General features: G+C 44.8%; 1 protein-coding gene across 3 annotated transcripts; it reads left to right on the top strand.

The window, feature by feature from the left end:
- Positions 1-34: 34 nt before the first annotated feature.
- On the top strand, positions 35-26,833 carry AFMID (arylformamidase). Of its 3 annotated transcripts, XM_081218124.1 has the most exons (12): positions 35-93; positions 1,995-2,085; positions 3,106-3,156; positions 12,900-13,004; positions 13,085-13,133; positions 14,232-14,317; positions 14,413-14,485; positions 14,672-14,769; positions 15,018-15,096; positions 15,205-15,346; positions 15,557-15,661; positions 26,475-26,833. In XM_081218124.1, the coding sequence occupies exons 1-12, from the start codon at positions 82-84 to the stop codon at positions 26,505-26,507; spliced, it is 924 nt and encodes a 307-aa protein (XP_081074250.1). In that variant the 5' UTR covers positions 35-81; the 3' UTR covers positions 26,508-26,833. The 3 variants fall into 3 exon arrangements, with proteins under 3 accessions (XP_081074250.1, XP_081074251.1, XP_081074252.1); XM_081218125.1 differs by lacking the exon at positions 3,106-3,156; XM_081218126.1 differs by lacking the exons at positions 14,232-14,317; positions 14,413-14,485.
- The last annotated feature ends 1,016 nt before the right edge of the window (positions 26,834-27,849 follow it).

Genomic DNA, 27,849 nt, shown 5'->3' on the forward strand with positions numbered 1-27,849 from the left:
GGCCCTGGCGCTTGTCGGCTCGTACACAGCGGGATGGACGGCGTGAGCGGAGGTCCCGAGTACGGGGCTCCCTGGAAGAGGATGTCTAAAGAGGTAGGCGGATCACTGGGAGAGGCTGGGACTGAGGAGTGTGGTTCAGAGATGAGATGGGGGTTGAGAGAAAAGTTTAGAACCACTACTGTGGGCGCCGTTGATAGCCTACTGCGTGCCAGCTCCCAAAAGCTTTAGCACTGTGATTTATTGATATTTTACTTCTCACCACAGGTAGGCTTTTGCTACCTGATTTTAAGGGTAGAGGAAATGGAAGCCCTGGCTATGTTTTTCTACTTTGGTTTATTTTTTTGGCCGCACTGCGCGGCATGCAGGATCTTAGTCCCCTGACCATGGATTGAACCCGTGCCCCTGCAGTGGAAGTACGGATTCCTAACCACTGGACCGCCAGGGAAGTCCAGCCCTGGCTATGTCAATATCCATAAACCGGGATAAGGTTGGGGCCGAAGTTCCGGACCTTAATCTGTGGTTGTGCAATGTGTGGAGGATGTGTCAGACCTGAAGGAGTAAATACCGGAGGGCTGGTATTTACCGAGGGATGGCTATAGGGTTAGAAACCACATATGCAAAGCATTTGTTATGCTTATCATTCAGTTATAATTTCCTAACCAGTTTTCCTACATTTCAGGTAGTGGTTCTTTCTCTGGTCACGGACGCCTCTAAGAATGTGGTGACAGTTACAGATACTGCCCCCATGAAATCCTAACCTCTCTCTTTCAGTCTCTCTCTCTCTGTCTGTCTGTCTCTCTCTCTCTGTCTCACACATAGACACACACACACACACACACCTATAGTATCAGAGCACTTTCAGAAACCCATTGCATTATCATTATTATAAGTAATAGCAGTAATAAAAGATGATGATGATAGCAGTCACAGAGTGTGCGAGGTATGACTGCAAACATCCGACGGGCATAGATTGTAGAGATCCAAAGACCCCTGGCCGAGAACCCTGTTCAATGGGAAGAGGGGGAAACCCACATTGGAGTGGTTAGCTTGACTTCATTTACATGCGTTATAGCTTTCAGCCTCACAAGGTATACAGCCTCACAAGGCTGAAAGCTATAAGTCATGTGAATGAAGTAAAGTACTATTGTTTTGCCCATTATACAGATGAGGGAACTGACTGTAAGTAAGTTGCCCAGGGTAAAAGAGCCTGCAAGTGATGGAGCTTGGATGGCACTCAGCCCATCTGATTCCAGAGCCCAAGACCTTTCCGTGAGGCCACCTGTCTTCAAATTTTCCAGTCCAGCCTTCACGTGTTTTTTTGTTGTTGTTGTTTTGCCTCTGAGCCCTTTCTCCAAAACCTGGTTCCTTATTACTTTCTGCATTAAGTCTGAGCATCTTAGCTTGACATTCAAGACCCTCCACCCCACAGCCCCCGCTTCCCAGCCTCACCTCTGTGTTTCAGCAATCTGGCTGGTCAACATTTCCAAACTGACCTTTGATTCCTTCCTCTTCACCTCTGTTTCACTGATTGTGCTGCGTCCACCTGCAGTCAGAATCATACCTTTTCAGGGAATATCAGCTCTCCATCACTTTCTCTGCAGTGGCCACCACAGCTCCCTGGCTTCCTGTGGTCTTAGCTGCTGTGGAAGTGGTACCCATGATGGCATTAACTGGGACAGATCTATGGGACCTCATTTCCCTGTAAGGCTGTCCCGCTGGTTAAAGGCATGGCCATTGCTCTAGACCATGGATCTAGCAGCATCTGCAGTGTTGTATCTGAAACGCCTAATTAGTTCCTGGGGGGAGAGTGGGGAGTGGATTGCCAGGCTGGAGACTGGGGGGCTTGAAGGAAGCTAAGGGCATCTATGAGAGCCTGAGATATCAGGGAAGGGGCTTCTCCAGGCCGAGAGGAGCATCCAGGCACGCGGAGGGGCGGGAGCACAGTCTGCGTGGAGGTCAAAGGTCTTATGGAACTTTGTGTCTGTGTCCCGTAGGAGCTGGAGAATCAGTACTCCCCCAGCAGATGGGTCGTCCGACTGGGAGCAGAGGCGGCCTTGAGGACCTACTCACAGATAGGAAACGAGGGTACCGGGGGATCTCTCTGTGGCCGCTTCAGGTGGACTTTAGCATGTGGCAGTGTTTCAGGATGCCGGGGCGGGGAGGAGGAGCCTCCCAGCCCCAGCCTCTTGGGACAGTTCCCAAAGTCCAGGCACCTCATCTGCTCGGGGCCAGGCGCCCCGGAGCCCTTGCTGCAGGACTGCCGGAGGCAGGGCAGGGGCAGTGACCATGCTCCACCTCCCCTCCTGCTCAGCCAACCTGCTAACTATGCCCAGGCCCTAAGGCCACAGTGGCCCAGGGAAGTGGAGTGAAAAAAGGAACGTGGCTGCTAAATGTGGGATGTTGTTGCTATCTACAAAAAGCAAAGAAGTCTTTTTTTTTTTCTTTAGAGAAATCAGGGCTTGGGAATCTGTAAGCTAGTGAAGTCTCGGGGTTAATTCCCATCCCAGCCCTGGGTCTCTAGAGTGTTGTGCTACCACTTTTTGAGCTGCATTGGGCAGGTGGGCTCCATGGGGGATATGTGGGTGAGGGAGCAGCCAGCCTCTCCTCCAAGTCGGAAAACTGGATGTAGGCAAATGAGCTCTGTTTCAGCAGGCTGACTGGAGCTCCCAGGGTTGGTGGTTCTCTACACTGAGATAACCCAGCTGGAGGGACAGGATAGTGGGGGTTTATTCCAGCACATTTCAGCGCCCTCTCTGTCCTGATAGGGGGTGGAGCTGGGTCCTGGGCTCTTCAGAGTCCCCTTCTGTGCCTAGCTCTGCACCAAATATGTCTCTATATACTCAATATATGTTTGAGTGCTCAGAGAAACCTACATGAGCTGGTAGAAAACCTGTTTGTCTATTGTAATTGTCTTGAGGGAGAAAAGAGCTGACCCTGTAGAGAAAGGGAGTCTCTCATAAGAAGCAAGGGCTAAGAAGAGACTCTGAGGCTGTTGCCCTCAGAGACTGTCACCCTCAGAGACTGTCTTTAGCAATCCCTCCTGAGAAACCCTATGGACAGCTTTACATTCACATCCTGCCTCCCTTCCTATTTTCGATGCTCCAGCTGGCCCAGAGGTGCCACAGGTGCATCTACCCCATTTCATTGGTGAAGAAGGTGAGTGCGACAACAGGGGGGCATTAGGGCCAGGCGAGTGGGTGGAGCCATGCATGCTCAGGGTTGGAGGCTGTCTCTATTGGAAATGTTGATATTTCTTTCATCATGGACTTTTGGGCATTAATTTTGATTTTTAAAAATATTGCACTTAAATATTATCTTTGTATTGGTCAGCTCAGGCTGCCATAGACTGGGTGGTTTAAACAATAGGTATCTCTTTCTCCCAGTTCTGGAGGCTGAGAAGTCCAAGATCAACGTGCCAACTGAAAAAAAAAAAAAAGGTGCCCAGTGATTTGGTTCCTCGCTGAGGGTACTCTTCCTGGCTTGCAGATAGACCCCTTTCCCTGCATCCTCACATGGCAGAAAGAGAGAGGAAGAAATGCTTGCTCTTCCTCTTCTTATAAGGCCACTAATCTCATCACAAGGGCTCCACCCTCATGACCTCAACTAAACCTAATTACCTCCCAAAGTCACCATCACATTAGGGTATGAATTTTTGGGAGGCACAAGCCTTCAGCCCATAGCGATCCTCATTACTGAGTCTTTGGTGCCCCGCACCATGCTGTGCCTGAGGTAAGTGTCTCACTCAACCCATCCTAGTCCTGCATGATGAGGTTAAACAACTCACCCAAGCGCACGTGGCTAGGGACAGCCACCACTTCCCAGAGCTGAGCTTCCAGGTAAGAGGGGAGCAGGCTGACAAGGGGTGATGACAGGCAGGTGGCGTTGGTGGGTGCCCACCAGCTGCCTCTCTTGGTGGAGTTCCCCAGACCTCTGGACTTGCGGATTGCTCCCTTGGAGTTAAACTCCCAGGAGATGGCGAAGGAATGTAAAGCAGAAAAAATGAACAGTGGAATCCCCCGCCAACCCAGAAAACCTCTCCACAAAGGAAGAGAAAGAAAACATGATTTTTAATTGAGTAAGGAGATTGCAAAACCAGAAAGAAACCTCACCCTTTTATACAGCCAGGCTTATATCCCTAGGGCATACCTGTTCTCAAAATCAGCATACCTGTATTCAAGCAAGAGGACCTGAGGGCACTATCTACTGCACTAGTCCATCCTAATTCCATAAGGGTGGCCATCTGTGTTTGCAAATTGCCTTTATCTAGAGGAAGGTGAGAAATTCCCATATCCTTAAGGCAAGAGGTGGTTTTGCAACTTGGAGCCAGGTGCCTGCAGAAGTTAGGGTCCTGCCCTCCCATGGGGTATCTTGCTCGATAATTATATTTCAAAGGGAGAGCTCCCAGGTCTTTGAGAAGAACGTTCCTAGGTTGTAAAACTGGCAAGAGACTCTTTTAGCTTTAAAAAATATTTACATATGGGGAATTCCCTGGCAGTCCAGTGGTTAGGACTCCACACGGAGGGCCGGGGTTCAGTCCCTGGTATGGGAACTAAGATCCCACAAGCCGCGCAGCGATAGATAGATAGATAGATAGATAGGTAGCTAGATAAAATATTTACACACATACCCAAAGGGGTAGAGAGGATATTTGATGAGGTCTCCTAAAAATAAATGCTCTAAGAAAAGGGAGGAAGGTAAACTCTTTTCCGTTTTTGCACTACGGAGAATGAAAGTGTTTTTGTTTTTGTTTTGTTTTTTTTTTTTGCTGTATGCGGGCCTCTCACTGTTGTGGCCTCTCCCATTGAGGAGCACAGGCTCCGGGCGCGCAGGCTCAGCAGCCATGGCTCACGGGCCCAGCCGCTCCGCGGCATGTGAGATCCTCCTGGACCGGGGCACGAACCAGCGTCCCCTGCACCGGCGGGTGGACTCTCAACCACTGCGCCACCAGGGAAGCCCTGAGTAGGTCACTTTTATCCTCCACCAAGGCCTGTCCTCTCTCAGGCTGGGCACCTGGGGACAGCTGGGTGAGCACGGGCAGAGGGAGGTTTGAAGAACTGTTTCCTCTCCCAGTAGCTATTAAATTTGGTTAACAAGACTCAGTAAAAACACATTGCACAAGAAACTAAAGGAGGTATACGTATAACCCTGCTTGGGGCACAGTTCCAAACTCCCATTCCCCCAAACCACGCCTCGCCCCAGGAGCACCAATCACCAGCGAGGTGGGTGGGGCCTCGTGATTGACAGCCCCTGCGACTGAGAGCCTCTCTGAGGTCCCCTCCTGGCTTTCAAGGCTGAGATTGAGCTTTTTCCTCTCCATCAGAAAAACCAAAGGAAGAAAACAAAGGCACGCAAAATACAGGCCCCAATTTTGTTTTACTGTGATAAAATACACATAACATAAAATGTACCACTTTAACCATTGTAAAGTGTACAATTCAGCAGCATTTAGTACCTTAACGATGTTGTACAACCATCTCCTCTATCTGGTTCCAACACTTTCATCACCCCAGAAGGAAAGCCCCTACCCGTTAAGCAGCCCCCTGGCAACCACTGACTGCTTTCTGTCTCTATGGATTTTCCTATTCTGGACGTTTCGTATAAATGGAATCCTACAAGATGTGGTCTTTTGTGTCTGGTGGCTTTCCCTTAGCATAATGTTTCCAAGGTCCAACCATGTTGTAACAAGTCAGTGCTTCATTCCTTTTTATGGGTGAATAATTTTCCATTGTATGGATGGACCACGTTTTGTTTATTCATTCATCCGTTGATGGACATTTGGGCTGTTTCTACCTTTTGGCGATTGTGAAAAGTACTGTTGTGAACATTCATGCACAAGTTTTTGTTTGAAAGCCCTAATTTCTTGTTAAGTTCAATAGACACAGCCATTCTACCAAACTGCATGTATTCCAAATGTTTACCTCCACCTTTTTACTTAGTTCATCATGGACCAGTAGCAAACAGTGTGGGACACCCATTGCCCACAGACCACATTGTAATAGCCCTGCTCTGCACTCTCTGAGGTTGGCTATTTTTAGGCAACAATTGTTTTCTGATTACAAAAGGAGCATTTGCTGATTGAAAAGGATTTTAGAAAATAAAACCGTCAATAATTGTCACCCATTGTTAACATTGTGATATGGTTTCTTCTAGTCTTTTTTTTCTTCTAGGAGAAAGCGTTCTGTACTTATAATGTGCAATCTTGTTTTTAATAGCATAAACAGCCTTAAAAATTATTTCTAGAAGAGATACTATGTATAAAATAGAGAAACAACAGGATATATTATATAGCACAGGGAAATATAGCCATTGTTTTGTAATAACTTTAAATGGAGTATAATCTATAAAATGTTGAATCACTGAGTTGTACACCTGAAACTAATATAATATTTTAAGTCAACTACACTTCAATTTTAAAAATTCTTTCTAACCCAAAAGAATTGAAAATAAGTTCTCAAACAAGTACTTGTACCCACATGTTCATAGCATTACTCACAGTTGCCAGAAGGTAGAAACAGCCCAAACATTGATCCACAGATGAATGGATAAACAAAAAGTGATATGTCCATACAATGGAATACTTTTTGGCCCTAAAAAGTAATGAAGTACTGATACATACTAGAACATGGATGGACCCTGAAAACATAATGCTCAGTGAAGGAAGCCAGGAACAAAAGGTCACATTTATGTGAAATGTCCAGAATAGGGAAATCCATAGGAACAGAAAGCAGTTAGTGGTTGCCAGAGTCTGGGGTAAGGGGGGTTTGTGGAGACACTGCTTAACGGGTAGGGGGTGTTCTTCTGGGGAGATGAAAATGTTTTGGAACTAGATAGAGGTGATGGTTGCATGACATTGTGAATGTGCTAAGTGCCACTGAATTGTTCACTTTAAAATGGTTAATTTTTTAAATTTTATTTATTTATTTTTGTCTGCATCGGGTCTTTGTTGCCGCGTGCGGGCTTTCTCTAGTTGCAACGAGTGGTGGGGCTACTCCTCGTGGTGGTGCATGGGCTTCTCATTGCGGTGGCTTCTCTTGTTGCAGAGTACGGGCTCCAGGCGCGCGGGCTTCAGCAGTTGTGGCACGCGGGCTCAGTAGTTGTGGCTCGCGGGCTCTAGAGCGCAAGCTCAGTAGTTGTGGCACACAGGCTTAGTTGCTCCATGGCATGTGGGATCTTCCCGGACCAGGGATCGAACCTGTGTCCCCTGCATTGGCAGGCGGATTCTTAACCACTGCGCTACCAGGAACGTCCCTAAAATAGTTAATTTTGTTATGTGAGTTTCACCTCAATAAATTATTTTTAATCTTTTGCAGCACTACCACTTCTCTCTGTCCATCTGCAAATCCTCATGCCCCGGGGGCATGGGGCACTGTGCTGGGTGCTGGGAAGAAGGGGGAGCCTTTGTCTTCTCTCCTGACCCCCCCTCTCCACTTCTTCAGCCTGTGCCGCTCTACTGGTTTCCACTGCCTCCTCCTGGGAAACTTGGTTTTTCTCTGACTTTGGTTATCACAGATTTGGCTACGAACTCACTGTGACTGAGCCCCAGAACCCCACCCCACTGACCTCCCCCAGCTTCTCCAGCTTGTCCACTGGTTCTGGCAGACAATCCCTTCCAATTTGTGTTCACTGCTCTAAAAATCCCGTATTCTACATATTCATCCCTCCCCCCTCCCCGCCCACTCCCTAGAAGCCACTGATCTTTTCACTGTTTCCGTGGTTTTACCTTTTCCAGAATGTCCTATGGTTGGAATCATACACTGTGTAGCCTTTTCAGATTCTGGCTTATTTTTATAGCGCATGTTACCACCTGACATCTTTCTGTAACTGCTTATCCCCCTCACTAAGGGGTAAGCCACATGTGGTTTGGATTTTTTTATTATTTTGTCACTACAATATTCCAAAATGGGCACAAGGCTGCTGCTTATATAAGTATTTGTTTGCTAAATGAATTAAAAGACTGGGGGAGAATAGTTCTGAAACTAGATGGAGGCTGATGGGCCCCAGCCTCCTCTTAAATTGCTGCCACAGATGTGATGAACCCTTGGTCTTCAGCTGTGACTGTCTGATGGGTCTCCCCACCCCACGCCTGCATTAGTCTCTAGGGACTCTGGCCCCTGCTCCCCCTAATTGCTCTAACACAAGGCTCAGTTGGGTCCAGGGACCTGGAGTTTCTCTCTGTAAGAGCTGTGACACTTTGAACTGTGACTAAGAGAAACCGAAGTTTTGCTTTTTCAAAAAAGGAAGTTTGTAATAGGGTTTATACTGGGATGTCTTGTTGAAGCCCTCCTGTGCTGCCTGTAAGTGCAGCGCCTGGAGGGCTGGCAGGATTCACGCTCTGGAGGAGGCAGTGGGTCCCCCCATTCTCTGTCCTTGCAGCCAGCTGCCCGCCATCACCGTCACACCACCTCCTGGAGAGAGGCAGTTTCTCTGGCTCAGGGTTGGTTGGGTTTTTTAATACTGGAGGAAGACTTTTTTATGCGTGATAACGAATATCGATAGCTGCTTGGTTTTAATTGCTCTTCAGCTTAGGGCATAAACCGCATCATCTTTTTCTTAGTTTTGGCACAGCATCAATCTTGTTGGTCCACGTACACTTCCAGAACCCTTGCGTTAATTAAATTGCTCCCCTTTGCTGAGCCTGCTGTGTTGACGAGCTCGTCGGGAACAAACACCTTCACACGGTGCTGGTAGGAGGGTGGTTGGCAAACCCCCCAGAGAAGGTGAGCAGGGGAGCTCCAGGGCCTTTGGGGGGAGTGTGGGGGCTGTTATGGACCGAATTTTGTGTCTCCCCAAAATTCACATGTAGAAGCCCTAACCCCTACTGTAGCTGTGTTTAGAGATGGGGCCTCTAAGGAAGTAATGAAGGTTAAATGAGGTCGTAAGGTCCTGATCCAGTAGGATTATTAGAAGAGACACAGAGGGCTCCTCTCCCTAGAGAGGGAGGGCTCGCACAGCGAGAAGGTCATCTGCCACCCCTGGGGAGGGCCTTCACCAGACATCACCCCAGCTGGCACCTTGACCCTGCCTTCCAGTGTCCAGAACTGGGTGAAATAAATGTCTGTCGTCGAAGCCCCCCCACTGTATGGCATTTCGTTAAGGCAGCCTCAGCAACTAAGACGGGAGGCTTAGATTGAATTTGCACCTCAGATCAACAGGATGTGATGCCAGTTATACCCGACACACACGTGCGGCTGGAGGGAGCCCTGGTGAAAGCAGGGGAGTGGAGAGGGACTGTCCCTGCTCCCAAGGGAGTAGTGAAGGGGATCCAGGGTGGTCTCAGTAGGGGTGGGAAGAAGACTCAGGATTCCGGATAAGCAGAGAGGGAGCCAGGAGAATTTACTGGTGATCAGATGTGGTTTGTTTGGCCTAAAAAGTGGCACTACTGGTTAAATAAATTAAGGTGCAGCCATAGGATGGAATAGCAAGTTAACTGTTTATGGAAAAAAGAAAAGAATGAGGAAGCTGTCTATGTACGGATTGGGAAAGCTCTCCAAGAAATATGAAGTGAAACAGGCAGGGCAGAAATGTATTTCCTATGCTGCCCTTTGGATTAAAGGGAGAGAGAGTCCATATCCATATTAATAATAAGTCACCTTGGCAGGGATATTTCATGCAAATGCCTGTTGTGTGTATATATATATATATATATATATATATATATATATATATATATATTTTTTTTTTTTTTTTTTTTTTTTTTTTTTTTTTGAGGTACGCGGGCCTCTCACTGTTGTGGCCTCTCCCGTTGCAGAGCACAGGCTCCGGACGCGCAGGCTCAGCGGCCATGGCTCACGGGCCCAGCCGCTCCGTGGCATGTGGGATCCTCCCGAACCGGGGCATGAACCCGTGTCCCCTGCATCAGCAGGCGGACTCCCAACCACTACGCCACCAGGGAAGCCCTGTATATTTTTTTAACCATATAAACATATTAGTTCTTCAAAAGAAAAATGAATGGCATTTCATTTATTTTTTAAGTTAATGCTCAGATAGCTCATAACTTTCACAGATTAAATTTCCATTGACTTTTCAACGCAACTTACAAGATGTGATGGAATTCTGAAAAAAGCACTTCAAATTATAATCGCAAATGCAATGCATTTGATTTGCTTAACAGAATCTCATGGTTCTAATCAAGTAAAACGTACCTATTTAATAGTGGACTGATTCAGTTAAGTGTGTCTTGCAGAGTGGTCTGCACCCAGCATGGCACCTGGGGGCAGGTGAAGCCTGTTTGGGTCTGATCCTTGTAGAAGTCACACATCAGGCTCTGAGCAGTTGGTCGCTTGAAGCTTTAAGAGATGGGAAGCCCCCTTCCACCCCTCCATGGGAGAGGGAGTGGGAACCCACAGAACACAGCCAACCTCATCCCTTTCCTAAGAAGCCTCCCCCTGGCCTCGTTCCCTCACTCAAGGGTGGGGTGTTGGTGATGGCAAAATTGGTTTTTCAGCCACCTCACCTGTCCTGCAGAGGCAGCCTGGTCCCTGCTTTTGGCACGTGGGAAACTTGGCATCTGCCATCATTTTTATTTCTCTTAGCCTTGAGCAGTCCAGCAAAAATGGAGGCGGCCCATTTTAACAGTTTATTCACACTTGCATAAACACAATCTATGCAAACTATCTTCATCTACCTAGTTTGCCCTTTCTGGAATTGCAGAATCACCCAACCCAAGGGAGCCCTGGTGAATATTTTTGGGAAGGGGCTGGTGGACGGGGGGACCGTGGCCACCGAGGTTGGGGATCTGGAGGCTTCAGGGACAGGGATCCCAAGTTGAAGGTCTCTTCCCACCAATCTTCAGTATCAGAAAGATTGCAGTGTTCGTGCTGTATGGTATTTGTGTAACCTGCTTTCACTCTTTACATGGCAAAATACTCTCCCTCCAGTATTTCCTTTTAGATTAATGCATTTTTGGGTCCTGTTTATGTAATCTTTGCCTAGTCCAAGGTCATTAGGATTTCCTATTTTCTTTTCTAAAAGCTTTATTGTCTTTGCTTTCACATTTAAAGCTGTGGTCCATCTGGAATTGATCTGGTGTGGTGTGAGGTAGGGATCAAGAAACTATTTTTTTCTCCTTTCAGATATTCAATTGACCCAACACTACTTACTGAAATATTTATTCATTACATAATTTTCTTTTTCTTTCTTTTTTTACACACTTTTCATTTTAAAAATTAATTTTTATTGGAGTATGGTTGCTTTACAATGTTGTGTTAGTTTCTGCTGTACAGCAAAGTGAATCAGCTATACATATACATGTATCCCCTCTTTTTTGGATTTCCTTCCCATTTAGGTCAGCACAGAGCATCACAGTTTTCTTTTTTTTTGGCTGCACCACATGGCTTGTGGGATCTTAGTTCCCTGACCAGGGATTGAATGCAGGCCCTCGGCAGTGAAAGTGCAAGTTCTAACCACTGGACCACCAGGGAATTCCCTACACAATCTTCTTTTAAGTGGTTATGATGTACCAGGTCCTGGGTGTACAGAGGTGGGCAAAGCAAAGCCCTTGTCTTCTCAGAGCTCATGTTCTAGTTAGGGTGACAGACAGGCAGTAAACAAGTAAAAAATATATGAAGGGTTAATGAATGCTGGGATAAAAAATAAAGGAGAGGGGCTTCCCTGGTGGTGCAGTGGTTGAGAATCCACCTGCTAATGCAGGGGACATGGGTTTGAGCCCTGGTCCAGGAGGATCCCACATGCCTCGGAGCAACTAAGCCCGTGCACCACAACTACTGAGCCTGTGCTCTAGAGCCTGCGAGCCACAACCACTGAGCCCGCGAGCCACAACTACTGAAGCCTGTGCGCCTGGAGCCCGTGCTCCACAACAAGAGAAGCCACTGTAATGAGAAGCCCACGCACGGCAACAAAGAGTAGCCCCCGCTCGCCACAACTAGAGAAAGCCCGCACGCAGCAATGATGACCCAATGCAGCCAAAAATAAATAAATTAATTTAAAAAAATTTTTAAATAAATAAATAAAGGAGAGAAAGGGGATATACCATAATGTATTCTGCTTGTTTTCTATTGTAGATCACTTGGGCTGTGTCCAATGTTTTTCTGTCATAAATAGCATTAGTGTGGGCATCTTTAAAACAAGTCCTTAAGAATATTTCTGATTATTTCCTTATAATAAATGTATGGATAAGGACTTATGCATCAAGGAATATGATCTTCTTGGGCTTTGATACATATTTCCAAGTTGCCCCCCAGGAAGAACTTACCAGTTTACACTCTCTGGCACCCAGTGGTGGAGGGAGCTGAGCTTCCTGGGTTTCAATGATCGAAATGGGGCCTTGAGGGGACATTGTTTACTGCAACATGAACATACAGAGTCCCATCCCACCTCTAGGCCTTTGCCTTTGGTATTTAATTTACTTACGGTAAATTACGTAAATGTACTTCCTCCTTTCTCCTGACCCCAGTCCTACCAATTTTCACATCCCTCTGACCTCTCCCATCATGGTGCTCAATTATATATTCATATTGTTTTATTATCAATTTATTTCAAGTGATTTTATATCTTAGTTCCTAGAAGGTTATTTTTCCAAATACTTGGGAAAGTTTATACTTCCCAGAGCACATAGCCAAGTGTAACACACATAATAAGCATGTAATAAAGTAGTGGTCGAATTGGTGCCTATCAGAACTGCCAGCTCGCCAGAGACAGATGTCACAGATAGTACTGGCCCCCACTTGGATGGGCCAGTCTGATTTCTTTGTAACTATGCACCTGTGGGATGCTTCAGACCCCAGCCCCGATTACCATGAGGACTTGGGGAAGCACTGATAGCTGGAGCTAACTGGTCAACCCAAAGGGGCTTTCGGAAAAAAGGTTTCTGCCTGAAATAAAATAGAGGTTGCTGCTGCCTGAGGTTGTGCTGACAGCGACTTGTCCATTTCTGGAGACAGCTACCAAGAGGGCCCAGGCCACCGGGAGGAACCTGCTCGATGTCCCCTATGGAGACGGCGAAGGGGAGAAACTGGACATCTACTTTCCTGAGGCAGTGTCTGAAGGTAAGCGGGGGCTAGTGGCCCCCATGGATCTCAGCAGGGAGCCCTGCCTCGGCCCACACGCCCTTTGTTTTGTCCTACAGCCTTGCCGTTCCTCGTGTTTTTTCATGGAGGATACTGGCAGAGTGGAAGGTGAGTCGGGGGATTTGGATGAATGGAGAAAAAGGGAGATTCATCTTTGCCTGGACTCTTCATCTCCTGGGGCTGCTGCAACAACTTACCACAAACTTGGGGGCTCCAACCACAGAAGTGTCTTACCTCACAGTTCTGGAGGCCAGAAGTCTGAAATTCATCAAGGTGTGGGCAGGGATGTGCTCCCTCTGAAGGCTCTGGGGAGGACCCGTTCTTACCTCTTGCAGCTTCTGGGGTGTCTGGGTCTTTCTCGCCTTGTGACCGCATCACTTCAACCTCAACTTTCATCTTCACATGGTCTTTGTGTGTCTGTATTTCAATCCTCCCTCTCCTTTCTTTTACAATGTCACCAGTCATTTGATTTAAGGCCCATCCTAAATCTGGGATGATGCCATCTCAAGATTCTGAATTATATCTGTATAGCCCCTATTCCAAATAAGGTCACATTTGCAGGTACTGGGGTTTAGGATTTGGACATGTTTTTTTGGGGGACACTATTGGATCCACTATACCCAGTGAAAAGCCTGTTCAGTCTACTCTAATCAAATGGAAAACCACAGTGACTAACCATCCCTGTTTGCTCAGAAGTGAGTGGTTTCCCAGGACCTGGGGCTTTCAGTGGTTAAAAAAAAAAAAAAAGAGAGTCCCAGGCAAACTGGGACCACGGGTCATCCTAAGATAAGCAGAGGGGAATTTGGGATCTTCAGGGACACTGTTGTTCCCTAGGATCTTACTAAGGAGTTGCCTGTTATAGGATCTACTGCCCTTCAAGAATATCATCTTAATGCTACATTTATTGCATTTTTACCCTTTGCTTTGTGAAGCTCTCTACATGTCTCACCTCCTTCAATTCTCAAAAACAGCACCCTAAGAGAAAGAACATAATTGTTCCTATTTTACAGAGGAGGAAATTAGGCTCAGAGGTTAAATATAGTCTCTAGGGTTCCATAGCTAGCATGTGATGTGGTAAGGACAAAGCCTCCCTTCTTCCCTTACTGCACCAGGTCAGAGAGGGACAGTGCTCTGGGTGGACAGGACACAGAAGCAGCCTAGTGGCCAAGTGGCCTCCAGTTGTCATGTCTTTGTCTCCTTCTGCAGTAAAGACTCGTCAGCCTTCATGGTCAGCCCACTGACAGCACAGGGAGTGGCTGTGGTGATAGTGGCTTATGACATTGCCCCCAAAGGTAATGAGGGTAGTCTTGCAGGTGCAAGGGCTGGTGGGCTTTGGAGGGGAGAGGGCCCCCGGCGGAGCCTGACATAGCTCCTACCCTCTGCACAGGCACCCTGGACCAGATGGTAGACCAGGTGACCCAGAGCATCGTGTTTGTCCAGAAACAGTATCCAGGCAACCAGTGGGTATCACTGTAGATTTTCCTTTTGTCAGACTGAGTGGGAGGACAGTGGATTAAGCTTCTTGGATGCAGCCCAACTGCCCCCTCTGGCTTTGGAGCAGAAAGCAAATTGGGACTCCTTGATACTGCCCTGTTGCTTTGGTTATACTGAATGCAAACCCAGCTCTCTGCTCTGACCCACCCAAGGGGAATTTACCTGTGCGGACACTCAGCTGGGGCCCACCTCGCTGCCATGATGCTCCTGGCCAACTGGACCAAGCATGGAGTCACGCCCAACCTCAAAGGTTTCCACGGGGACTGAGCCTGGCTGGGCAGCATTCACTCTCCCCTGATGGGCCTGAGGGTCTGTAACAGCTGCTTGAAATTTCAACAGCTGTGAGTAGCTTGACCTCGGGGCTTTGAGCCTGAGGAGCAGGGCCTGCTTTGCTTCTCTGCCCCCTACCCTGGTCTTGCCCCACTGGCCCTGGAGGTGGGCTGGCCCCATCGTGCCCCACCTGCAGCCTGGCTCTGTGACTGTTCTTTACCTTCACAGGCTTCTTCCTGGTGAGTGGGATCTATGACCTCGAGCCTGTCATGCACACCTCTGAGAACGCCTCTCTCCTTACAACCCTGTGAGTCATTTGTCCCCTCGTCCCCCAGCTGGCCTGCAGCCTGCGAGGAGGGCCAGAGGTGCAGCAAAGGCTGCTCTCTGTCCTGACCACACTTACTCCCTGCACCAGGGAGGATGCTCAAAGGAACAGCCCACAGTGGCACCTGAAGACAGCCCAGACACAGCCTGTGGATCCAGCCTGCCGCATCCTGGTGACTGTGGGCCAACACGACAGCCCCGAATTCCACCGACAGTCCAGGGAATTTTACCAGGTACCCCCAAGCACCCCACTTTTGGCTCGAGGTTGAGGGTCATGCAGTCTTATTATCTTCCTGTTTATTTCACCCAAACGGACCCCACGATACCAGTCATTTCTTCAATAAATACTTAGCACCTGGTATGTGCCAGGCAGCTACGAGAGCCCCTTTCCCCCCAACCCCCCACAGCCTCATGCTTCCTCTTCCCTCATTTCTCCTACTCAGACTCTGCGCCGAGGAGGGTGGAAAGCCTCCTTTGAAGAGCTCCATGATGTGGATCACTTTGAAATCCTTTGGAACCTAACCCAGAAGGACTACGTGCTCACCCAGGTGGGGCGCATCCCTTCACCGTGGACAGAATGTGTCCTGCTGTAGCCCCTACACATAAGGCTAGGTGGCCAGGCAGGGGGCATGGAGAGTCACCTCACTGGCTCCTTGGAGTCCAGGAGGTTGGGGGACTTGACGATAGGGATTGAGTGCCACGCTTGCTTCCTATACTTCACCTCCCTCTGAAACAGCCCCAGGTGATCTGCAGAGGCTGGTCCTGGGCACACAGGTGGGATCTGTATGAGGCTGTGGTGTGGATGGGGACAGGCAGGTACGAGCAAGTATTAGCCTGTTTGTGTGTAAAGCATAAAAGCAGCACCAGCTCCGTTGGGAAAGGAGGGATGGAGTTGCCCACATAAATGTTTATTACGATTTTTTTTTTTTTTTTTTTTTTTTTTTTTGCGGTACGCGGGCCTCTCACTGTTGTGGCCTCTCCGGTTGCGGAGCACAGGCTCCGGACACGCAGGCTCAGCGGCCATGGCTCACGGGTCCAGCCACTCAGCAGCATGTGGGATCTTCCCAGACCGGGGCATGAACCCGTGTCCCCTGCATTGGCAGGCAGACTCTCAACCACTGCGCCACCAGGGAAGCCCGTTTATTACAATTTTAATGTGGAGAATCTTTTAAAAGTCTAAGGATGAAAAGGCATCTTCCTACACTGTTGGTGCAAATGTAATTGATACAGCCACTATGTAGAACAGCATGGAGGTTCCTTAAAAAACTAATAATAGAGTTTCCATATGATCCAGCAATCCTACTTCTGGGCATATACCTGGAGAAAACTATAATTCAAAAAGATACATGTAGGGCTTCCCTGGTGGCGCAGTGGTTGAGAGTCCGCCTGCCGATGCAGGGGACACGGGTTCGTGCCCCGGTCTGGGAAGATCCCACATGCCGCAGAGCGGCTGGGCCCGTGAGCCATGGCTGCTGAGCCTGCGCGTCCGGAGCCTGTGCTCTGCATGGGGAGAGGCCACAACAGTGAGAGGCCCGCCTACCGCAAAAAAAAAAAAAAAAAAAAAAAAAAAAAAAAGATACATGCACCCCAATGTTCATAACAGCGCTATTTATAATAGCCAAGAGGCAACCTAAATGTCCATCAACAGATGAATGGATAAAGATGTGGTATATATATATATATATATATATATATTAGTCGGCTATAAAAAAGAATGAAATAATGGCATTTGCAGCAACATGGATGGATCTAGAGATTATCATACTAAGTGAAGTAAATCAGACAGAGAAAGACAAATATCTCATGATATCACTTATATGTGGAATCTTAAAAAATGATACAGGGACTTCCCTGGTGGTGCAGTGGTTAAGAATCCACCTGCCAATGCAGGGGACAGGGGTTTGATCCCTAGTCCACGAAGATCCCACATGTCGCGGAGCAGCTAAGCCCGTGCAGAGCAACTAAGCCTGTGCGCCACAACTACTGAGCCCGTGTGCCACAGCTAGTGAAGCCCACGCGCCTAGAGCCCATGCTCCAAAACAAGGGAAGCCACCACAGTGAGAAGCCCGCACACCACAATGAAGAGTAGCCCCCACTCACCGCAACTAGAGAAAGCCTGTGCACAGCAATGAAGACCCAACACAGCCAAAAACTAAATTAAAAAAACAAATTAAAAGAAAAAATGATACAAATGAACTTATTTACAAAACAGGAATAGACTCACAGACATAGAAAACAAACTTATGGTTACCAAAGGGGAAGCGGGGGGGATAAATTAGGAATTTGGGTTTAACCTATACACACTACTATATATGAAATAGAAAACCAACAAAGACCTACTGTATAGCACAGGGAACTATATTCAATATCTTGTAATAACCTATACTGGAAAAGAATTTGAAAAAGAATAAATATATTATATATATATATATAACTTAATCACTTTACTGTATACCTGAAACATTGTAAATCAACTATATTTCAATTTATTTATTTATTTTTTAAAAATTTACTTATTTATTGGCTACACCAGGTCTTACTTGCGGCATGCATGCTTTTAGTTACGGCATGTGGGATCTAGTTTCCTGACCAGGGATCAAACCTGGGCCCCTGCATTGGGAGCATGGAGTCTTTTTTTTTTTTTTTTTTGCTTTATAACAAATTTAATCAGTTATACATATACATATGTTCCCATATCCCCTCCCTTTTGCGTCTCCCTCCCACCCTCCCTATCCCACCCCTCCAGGTGGTCACAAAGCACCGAGCTGATCTCCCTGTGCTATGCGGTTGCTTCCCACTAGCTATCTACCTTACGTTTGGTAGTGTATATATGTCCATGCCGCTCTTTCACTTTGTCACAGCTTACCCTTCCCCCTCCCCATATCCTCAAGTCCATTCTCTAGTAGGTCTGTGTCTTTATTCCTGTCTTACCCCTATGTTCTTCATGACATTTTTTTTCTTTTTTTTTTTTTTCTTTTTTTTTTTAAGTTTATTTATTTATTTTTTTAATTAGTTTCTGCTTTATAACAAAGTGAATCAGTCATACATATACATCTGTTCCCACATCCCTTCCCTCATGCATCTCCCTCCCTCCCACCCTCCCCATCCCACCCCTCCAGGCGGTCACAAAGCACCGAGCTGATCTCCCTGTGCTCTGTGGCTGCTTCCCACTATCTATCTACCTTACGTTTGGTAGTGTATATATGTCCATGCCTCTCTTTCGCTTTGTCACAGCTTACCCTTCCCCCTCCCCATATCCTCAAGTCCATTCTCAAGTAGGTCTGTGTCTTTATTCCCGTTTTGCCCCTAGGTCCTTCATGACTTTTTTTTTTTTTTAAATTCCGTATATATGTGTTAGCATACGGTATTTGTCTTTCTCTTTCTGACTAACTTCACTCTGTATGACAGACTCTAGGTCTATCCATCTCATTACAAATAGCTCAGTTCCGTTTCTTTTTATGGCTGAGTAATATTCCATTGTATATATGTGCCACATCTTCTTTATCCATTCATCCGATGATGGACACTTAGGTAGTTTCCATCTCCGGGCTATTGTAAATAGGGCTGCTATGAACATTTTGGTACATGTCTCTTTTTGAATTATGGTTTTCTCAGGGTATATGCCCAGTAGTGGGATTGCTGGGTCATATGGTAGTTCTATTTGTAGTTTTTTAAGGAACCTCCATACCGTTCTCCATAGTGGCTGTACCAATTCACATTCCCACCAGCAGTGCAAGAGTGTTCCCTTTTCTCCACACCCTCTCCAGCATTTATTGTTTCTAGATTTCTTTTTTTTTTTTTTAATTAGTTTCTGCTTTATAACAAAGTGAATCAGTCATACATATACATCTGTTCCCACATCCCTTCCCTCATGCATCTCCCTCCCTCCCACCCTCCCCATCCCACCCCTCCAGGCGGTCACAAAGCACCGAGCTGATCTCCCTGTGCTCTGCGGCTGCTTCCCACTATCTATCTACCTTACGTTTGGTAGTGTATATATGTCCATGCCTCTCTTTCGCTTTGTCACAGCTTACCCTTCCCCCTCCCCATATCCTCAAGTCCATTCTCTAGTAGGTCTGTGTCTTTATTCCTGTCTTACCCCTATGTTCTTCATGACATTTTTTTTCTTAAATTCCATATATATGTGTCAGCATACAGTATTTGTCTTTCTCTTTCTGACTTACTTCACTCTGTATGACAGACTCTAGGTCCATCCACCTCACTACAAATAGCTCAATTTCGTTTCTTTTTATGGCTGAGTAATATTCCATTGTATATATGTGCCACATCTTCTTTACCCATTCATCCGATGATGGACACTTAGGTTGTTTCCATCTCCGGGCTATTGTAAATAGGGCTGCTATGAACATTTTGGTACATGTCTCTTTTTGAATTATGGTTTTCTCAGGGTATATGCCCAGTAGTGGGATTGCTGGGTCATATGGTAGTTCTATTTGTAGTTTTTTAAGGAACCTCCATACCGTTCTCCATAGTGGCTGTACCAATTCACATTCCCACCAGCAGTGCAAGAGTGTTCCCTTTTTTCCACACCCTCTCCAGCATTTATTGTTTCTAGATTTTTTGATGATGGCCATTCTGACTGGTGTAAGATGATATCTCATTGTAGTTTTGATTTGCATTTCTCTAATGAGTAAAGATGTTGAGCATCCTTTCATGTGTTTGTTGGCAGTCTGTATATCTTCTGTGGAGAAATGTCTATTTAGGTCTTCTGCCCATTTTTGGATTGGGTTGTTTGTTTTTTTGTTATTGAGCTGCATGAGCTGCTTATAAATTTTGGAGATTAATCCTTTGTCAGTTGCTTCATTTGCAAATATTTTCTCCCATTCTGAGAGTTGTCTTTTGGTCTTGTTTATGGTTTCCTTTGCTGTGCAAAAGCTTTGAAGTTTCATTAGGTCCCATGTGTTTATTTTTGTCTTTATTTCCATTTCTCTAGGAAGTGGGTCAAAAAGGATCTTGCTGTGATTTATATCATAGAGTGTTCTGCCTATGTTTTCCTCTAAGAGTTTGATAGTGTCTGGCCTTACATTTAGGTCTTTAATCCATTTTGAGCTTATTTTTGGGTATGGTGTTAGGGAGTGATCTAATCTCATACTTTTGCATGTCGCTATCCAGTTTTCCCAGCACCACTTATTGAAGAGACTGTCCTTTCTCCACTGTACATTCCTGCCTCCTTTATCAAAGATAAGGTGACCATATGTCCGTGGGTTTATCTCTGGGCTTTCTATCCTGTTCCATTGATCTATCTTTCTGTTTTTGTGCCAGTACCATACTGTCTTGATTACTGTAGCTTTGTAGTATAGTCTGAAGTCAGGGAGCCTGATTCCTCCAGCTCCATTTTTTGTTCTCAAGATTGCTTTGGCTATTCGGGGTCTTTTGTGTTTCCATACAAATTGTGAAATTTTTTGTTCTAGTTCTGTGAAAAATGCCAGTGGTAGTTTGATAGGGATTGCATTGAATCTGTAGATTGCTTTGGGTAGTAGAGTCATTTTCACAATGTTGATTCTTCCAATCCAAGAACATGGTACATCTCTCCATCTATTTGTATCATCTTTAATTTCTTTCATCAGTGTCTTATAATTTTCTGCATACAGGTCTTTTGTCTCCTTAGGTAGGTTTATTCCTAGATATTTTATTCTTTTTGTTGCAGTGGTAAATGGGAGTGTTTCCTTGATTTCACTTTCAGATTTTTCATCATTAGTATATAGGAATGCCAGAGATTTCTGTGCATTAATTTTGTATCCTGCAACTTTACCAAATTCATTGATTAGCTCTAGTAGTTTTCTGGTAGCATCTTTAGGATTCTCTATGTATAGTATCATGTCATCTGCAAACAGTGACAGCTTTACTTCTTCTTTTCCGATTTGGATTCCTTTTATTTCCTTTTCTTCTCTGATTGCTGTGGCTAAAACTTCCAAAACTATGTTGAATAAGAGTGGTGAGAGTGGGCAACCTTGTCTTGTTCCTGATCTTAGTGGAAATGGTTTCAGTTTTTCACCATTGAGGACGATGCTGGCTGTGGGTTTGTCATATATGGCCTTTATTATGTTGAGGAAAGTTCCCTCTATGCCTACTTTCTGCAGGGTTTTTATCATAAATGGGTGTTGAATTTTGTCGAAAGCTTTCTCTGCATCTATTGAGATGATCATATGGTTTTTCTCCTTCAATTTGTTAATATGGTGTATCACGTTGATTGATTTGCGTATATTGAAGAATCCTTGCATCCCTGGAATAAACCCCACTTGATCATGGTGTATGATCCTTTTAATGTGCTGTTGGATTCTGTTTGCTAGTATTTTGTTGAGGATTTTTGCATCTATGTTCATCAGTGATATTGGCCTGTAGTTTTCTTTCTTTGTGACATCCTTGTCTGGTTTTGGTATCAAGGTGATGGTGGCCTCGTAGAATGAGTTTGGGAGTGTTCCTCCCTCTGCTATATTTTGGAAGAGTTTGAGAAGAATAGGTGTTAGCTCTTCTCTAAATGCTTGATAGAATTCACCTGTGAAGCCATCTGGTCCTGGGCTTTTGTTTGTTGGAAGATTTTTTATCACAGTTTCAATTTCAGTGCTTGTGATTGGTCTGTTCATATTTTCTATTTCTTCCTGATTCATTCTTGGCAGGTTGTGCATTTCTAAGAATTTGTCCATTTCTTCCAGGTTGTCCATTTTATTGGCATAGAGTTGCTTGTAGTAATCTCTCATGATCTTTTGTATTTCTCCAGTGTCAGTTGTTACTTCTCCTTTTTCATTTCTAATTCTATTGATTTGAGTCTTCTCCCTTTTTTTCTTGATGAGTCTGGCTAATGGTTTATCAATTTTGTTTATCTTCTCAAAGAACCAGCTTTTAGTTTTATTGATCTTTGCTATCGTTTCCTTCATTTCTTTTTCATTTATTTCTGATCTGATTTTTATGATTTCTTTCGTTCTGCTAACTTTGGGATGTTTTTGTTCTTCTTTCTCTAATTGCTTTAGGTGCAAGGTTAGGTTGTTTATTCGAGATGTTTCCTGTTTCTTAAGGTGGGATTGTATTGCTATAAACTTCCCTCTTAGAACTGCTTTTGCTGCATCCCATAGGTTTTGGGTCGTCGTGTCTCCATTGTCATTTGTTTCTAGGTATTTTTTAATTTCCTCTTTGATTTCTTCAGTGATCACTTCGTTATTAAGTAGTGTATTGTTTAGCCTCCATGTGTTTGTATTTTTTACAGCTCTTTTCCTGTAATTGATATCTAGTCTCATAGCATTGTGGTCAGAAAAGATACTTGATACAATTTCAATTTTCTTAAATTTACCAAGGCTTGATTTGTGACCCAAGATATGATCTATCCTGGAGAATGTTCCATGAGCACTTGAGAAAAATGTGTATTCTGTTGTTTTTGGATGGAATGTCCTATAAATATCAATTAAGTCCATCTTGTTTAATGTATCATTTAAAGCTTGTGTTTCCTTATTTATTTTCATTTTGGATGATCTGTCCATTGGTGAAAGTGGGGTGTTAAAGTCCCCTACTATGATTGTGTTACTGTCGATTTCTCCTTTTATGGCTGTTAGTATTTGCCTTATGTATTGAGGTGCTCCTATGTTGGGTGCATAAATATTTACAATTGTTATATCTTCTTCTTGGATCGATCCCTTGATCATTATGTAGTGTCCTTCTTTGTCTCTTCTAGTAGTCTTTATTTTAAAGTCTATTTTGTCTGATATGAGAATTGCTACTCCAGCTTTCTTTTGGTTTCCATTTGCATGGAATATCTTTTTCCATCCCCTTACTTTCAGTCTGTATGTGTCTATAGGTCTGAAGTGGGTCTCTTGTAGACAGCATATATATGGGTCTTGTTTTTGTATCCATTCAGCCAATCTGTGTCTTTTGGTGGGAGCATTTAGTCCATTTACATTTAAGGTAATTATGGATATGTATGTTCCTGTTCCCATTTTCTTAATTGTTTTGGGTTCTTTAGTGTAGGTCTTTTCCTTCTGTTGTGTTTCTTGCCTAGAGATGTTCCTTTAGCATTTGTTGTAAAGCTGGTTTGGTGGTGCTGAACTCTCTCAGGTTTTGCTTGTCTGTAAACGTTTCAATTTCTCCATCAAATCTGAATGAGATCCTTGCTGGGTAGAGTAATCTTGGTTGCAGGTTTTTCTCCTTCATCACTTTAATTATGTCCTGCCACTCCCTTCTGGCTTGTAGAGTTTCTGCTGAGAGATCAGCTGTTATCCTGATGGGGATTCCCTTGTGTGTTATTTGTTGTTTTTGCCTTGCTGCTTTTAATATGATTTCTTTGTGTTTAATTTTTGACAGTTTGATTAATATGTGTCTTGGTGTATTTCTCCTTGGATTTATTCTGTATGGGACTCTCTGTGCCTCCTGGACTTGATTAACTATTTCCTTTCCCATATTAGGGAAGTTTTCAACTATAATCTCTTCAAATATTTTCTCAGTCCCTTTCTTTTTCTCTTCTTCTTCTGGAGCTCCTATAATTCGAATGTTGGTGCGTTTAATGTTGTCCCAGAGGTCTCTGAGACTGTCCTCTGTTCTTTTCATTCTTTTTTCTTTATTTGGGAGCATGGAGTCTTAACCACTGGACCACCAGGGAAGTCCTGACTATACTTCAATTTAAAAAATTATTTTAAAAAAGTCAAAGGCTAGATTGGGGGAAATATTTGCCATGGACCCGGAAAATATACAGTTACTACTTTTTTTCTTTTTTTTCTGGGAAAGTGGGTACCTGATTAACTTTACTTTTTTTATATATTTCTTTTTCCTCCAGTTTTATTGAGATATAATTGACATACAGCACTGTATAAGTTTAAGGTGTACAGAATAATGATTTGACTTACAAACATCATGAAATGAACCACAATAGGTTTAGTGAACATCCATCATCTCACAGATACAAAAGAAAAGAAAAAGAAAAAAATATTTTTCCCTTGTGATGAGAACTCTTAGGATTTTCTCTTAACAACTTTCTTATATAACATAGAGCAGTGTTAATTAAGTTTATCATGTTGTACATTACATCCCTAGTGCTTATTTATCTTCAACTGGAAGTTTGTACCTTTTACCACCTTCCTCCAATTCCCCCTCCCCCCCACTCCCAGTTAGTTGCCACCTCAATAGGACTTTTCTTTTTAACATTTTAAAAAATTATTTATTTATTTATTTTTGGCTGCATTGGGTCTTCTTTGCAGTGCACAGCCTTCTAATTGCAGCAGCTTCTCTTGTTGTGGAGCATGGGCTCTAAGCGTGCTGATCAGTAGTTGTAGCACGCTCGCTTCAGTAGTTGTGGCATGCAGGCTCATTAGTTGTGTCTCACAGGCTCTAGAGCACAGGCTCAGTAGTTGTGGCGTATGGGCTTAGTTGCTCTGCGGCATGTGGGGTCTTCCTGGACCAGGGCTTGAACCCGTGTGCCCTGCATTGGCAGGCGGATTCTTCACCACTGTGCCACCAGGGAAGTCCCTCCATAAGGCTTTTATAGCGTTCAGTTTTAATTCACATAGTTAATATCCTTACAACACAAAGAGCACTTTCAAATCAATAAGAACAGTTCCTTTTTTAAATTGAAATTTAGTTGATTTACAATATTATAATAGTTTCAGGTGTGTAACATAGTGATTTAATATTTTTATAGAGCCTATACTCCATTTAAAGTTATTATAAAATATTGGCTATATTCCCTGTGCTGTACAATATAACCTTGTAGCTTATTTATTTTATACGTAGTATCAATAGTTTGTACCACTTAATAAGAGCAGGTCTTATTTCCCTTTAAGAAGAGAAATAAATAGAAAAAATGAACAAAAAATAAGTGATAATTCAAAAAGAAATATAAATGGCCAGTAAACATGGGGGAAAAGTAAGCTGCATTAGTGATCATAGGAATGTAACTGAAATGGGACTTCCCTGGTGGTCCAGTGGTTAAGACTTCGCCTTCCAATATAGGGGGTGCAGGTTCAATTCCTGGTCGGGGAGCTAAGATCCCACATGTCTCGCAGCCAAAAAACCAAAACATAAAACAGAAACGATATTGTAACAGATTCAATAAAGATTTTAAAAGTGGTCCACATCCAAAAAATCTTAAAAAAAAAAAGAAAGAAAGAAATGTAACTGGAAATGAGTCCTTTCCCACCTATCACAGGAAATGTTCTAGTTATAATAGTGCCCAATCAATGCTGGTGAAGACACAGTGAAGTGGGCCTCCCCCATCCTGCGGGTGGGAGCACACGTTGGCCTGATGTTTCGGGAGTACAGCCTGGCAGTATGGACCCAAACCCACTGACCCAGTAATTCTGCTGCTTGGTATTTGTCTTCAGGATAATCAGAGAAACACAGAAAGATAGTCTCTGTAGCTTTATTAATGTTCTAAACTTGGAAATAACCTAAATGTCTAATGAGGTTAAATTACGATATAATCAGGTAACAGAGTGAAGTTTGTGAAAATTAGTTAGGACATGTCAAATTGCTTCAGAGGGGGCTTCCCTGGTGGCGCAGTGGTTGAGAGTCCGCCTGCCGATGCAGGGGACACGGGTTCGTGCCCCGGTCCGGGAAGATCCCCCATGCCGCGGAGCGGCTGGGCCCGTGAGCCATGGCCGCTGAGCCTGCAAGTCCGGAGCCTGTGCTCCGCAACGGGAGAGGCCACAACAGTGAGAGGCCCCGCGTACCACAAAAAAAAAAAAAAAAAAAAAAAAAAAATTGCTTCAGAGATAAGAGCAAAAACACAAAAATTAACTGGCCTAGTATCTTCCTAGTTTTATGATACATAGATAGCTAGACCCTTAGAGGCATATATATGCATCCGAAAAAACCGTTTACCAGTGGTGTTACAGTGGATTTAAAAAATCAATTTCCACATTTTCTACCATGAACATGTATTACTTTTTTTTAACTGGGGAAAAACAAGCACCCAATAATGACATCTCTTAAAGAAACCTACTAAATATTTTAGATTTGGCGGGCCATATGGTCTGTGACACAACTACCCAACTCTGCCACTGTTGCTCAAAAGCCGCCAGAAACAATTCATAGGTGAATAAATGTGGCTTTGCTCCAATAAAACTGTACTTATGGATACAGAAATTTGAATTTTATGGAATTTTTACATGTCACAAAAGTATTCTTTTTTTGATTTTTTTCCCAACTGTTTAAAAATGTAAAGCCATTCTTAGCTCATGGGTCATACAAAAACGGGCAATGAGTGGGCAACATTTCAAATGAGAGGTGGGAAAGGACTCATTTAAGTTACATTTCTGTGATCGAAAATGTAGCCTGTTTCTTTAATCAAATTCCTCCCAAGAGATCCTCACAAGAGCCTCTCCAACTCTGGAGCTTTCGTATTTTTCCCTCCTGCTGCAGATTATTTTGAAAACAATCTTCCAGAAGTCCTGATGACACCTGAACCCCCGCCGCCAGCATGCACCCCGACTTGTGAAACTTCTCCCAAGAGCCCAACTGCTTCCCATTCTTGCTGGCCTCAGTTTTCCCTGTGCCCAGCAGCGCCTCTGTTTGTCCACCCACCCCGGCCAGGGTCCATTCCCCTCACTGCTCTGAACATGAGTACAAATCTCCATGGCCTGCCCCTGGCCTGGATCGAGCGGGTTCCAGGGAAGGTCTGGCCCAGGTCCACGCCATGTGTGATACCCAGAGTCTGGCCCACAGTCTGCTGAGAGGGTGAAACAAAAGTGACAACTCCCAACCAAAATGAAGAGTAAGAGCTCCCCAAACCAGTTTTTGTTCTGTGTTTTTGTTTCACTCCTTTGTCTACTCTGTCCTGGGCTCCACCTGACGTCTGGATTTGTCCCGGAAAGCCCTGGGATTTTATCCTTGGGGCTAACACCTTGACTGACAGGACAGTGACATCCACAGGTAGGACCCGCTTCCTCTGCCACTCCCCCCCCCCACAGGGGTGTGTGTGCATTCAGTTCCCAAGGAGCCAGCTGGGTCCACCCACCATCCACCACACCCCTCTCTCGCCCACTCTGAATAGCTAGCAGTTCAAGAATGACTGATTATAGCAAAAATAGGTAATAGCCTAAATATTCATCAGTAGGAAGTAAGTACATCTGAGCAGCTGACCATCATTAGAAAGAGGTCTGTGTTTATAACGGAGGAACATCTCCAAGACATACTATTACCTGACAAAGAGCAAGATGCTCAACGATACAATATAGTACCATCTCCACAGCATTACCTAATACTCACAAAATGACATGTTTCTGTGTGTGCACACAAGTGTGTGAATGCAGAGAAAAAGTTTGGGGAGCCTCCACACCTAACACCTCTGCTCCCCTCTGGGGAGGGAAGTGGCATTGGGAACATGAGGAGGGGGTGTTTTGGCTTTATCTGGATTCTTTGGGTCTTTTAGGATAAGAATGTAATGAGGCAAAAAAACCCTAATGGGACCTAATTACATTTAAAAGCTTTTGCACAGCAAAGAAAACCATCAACAAAATGAAAAGACGACCTACTGAATGGGAGAAAATATTTGTAAATGATATGATCGGTAAGGGGTTAATATCCAGGGCTTCCCTGGTGGCGCCGTGGTTGAGAGTCCGCCCGCCGATGCAGGGGACACGGGTTTGAGCCTTGGTCCGGGAAGATCCCACATGCCGAAGAGCAACTAAGCCAGTGTGCCACAACTACTGAGCCTGTGCTCTAGAGCCCATGCTCCACAACAAGAGAAGCCATGACAATGAGAAGCCTGCACACCTCAACGAAGAGTAGGCCCCGC

Source organism: Mesoplodon bidens (assembly GCF_964165515.1).
Source record: "Mesoplodon bidens genome assembly, chromosome: 19".
Classification (NCBI taxonomy): domain Eukaryota; kingdom Metazoa; phylum Chordata; class Mammalia; order Artiodactyla; family Ziphiidae; genus Mesoplodon; species Mesoplodon bidens.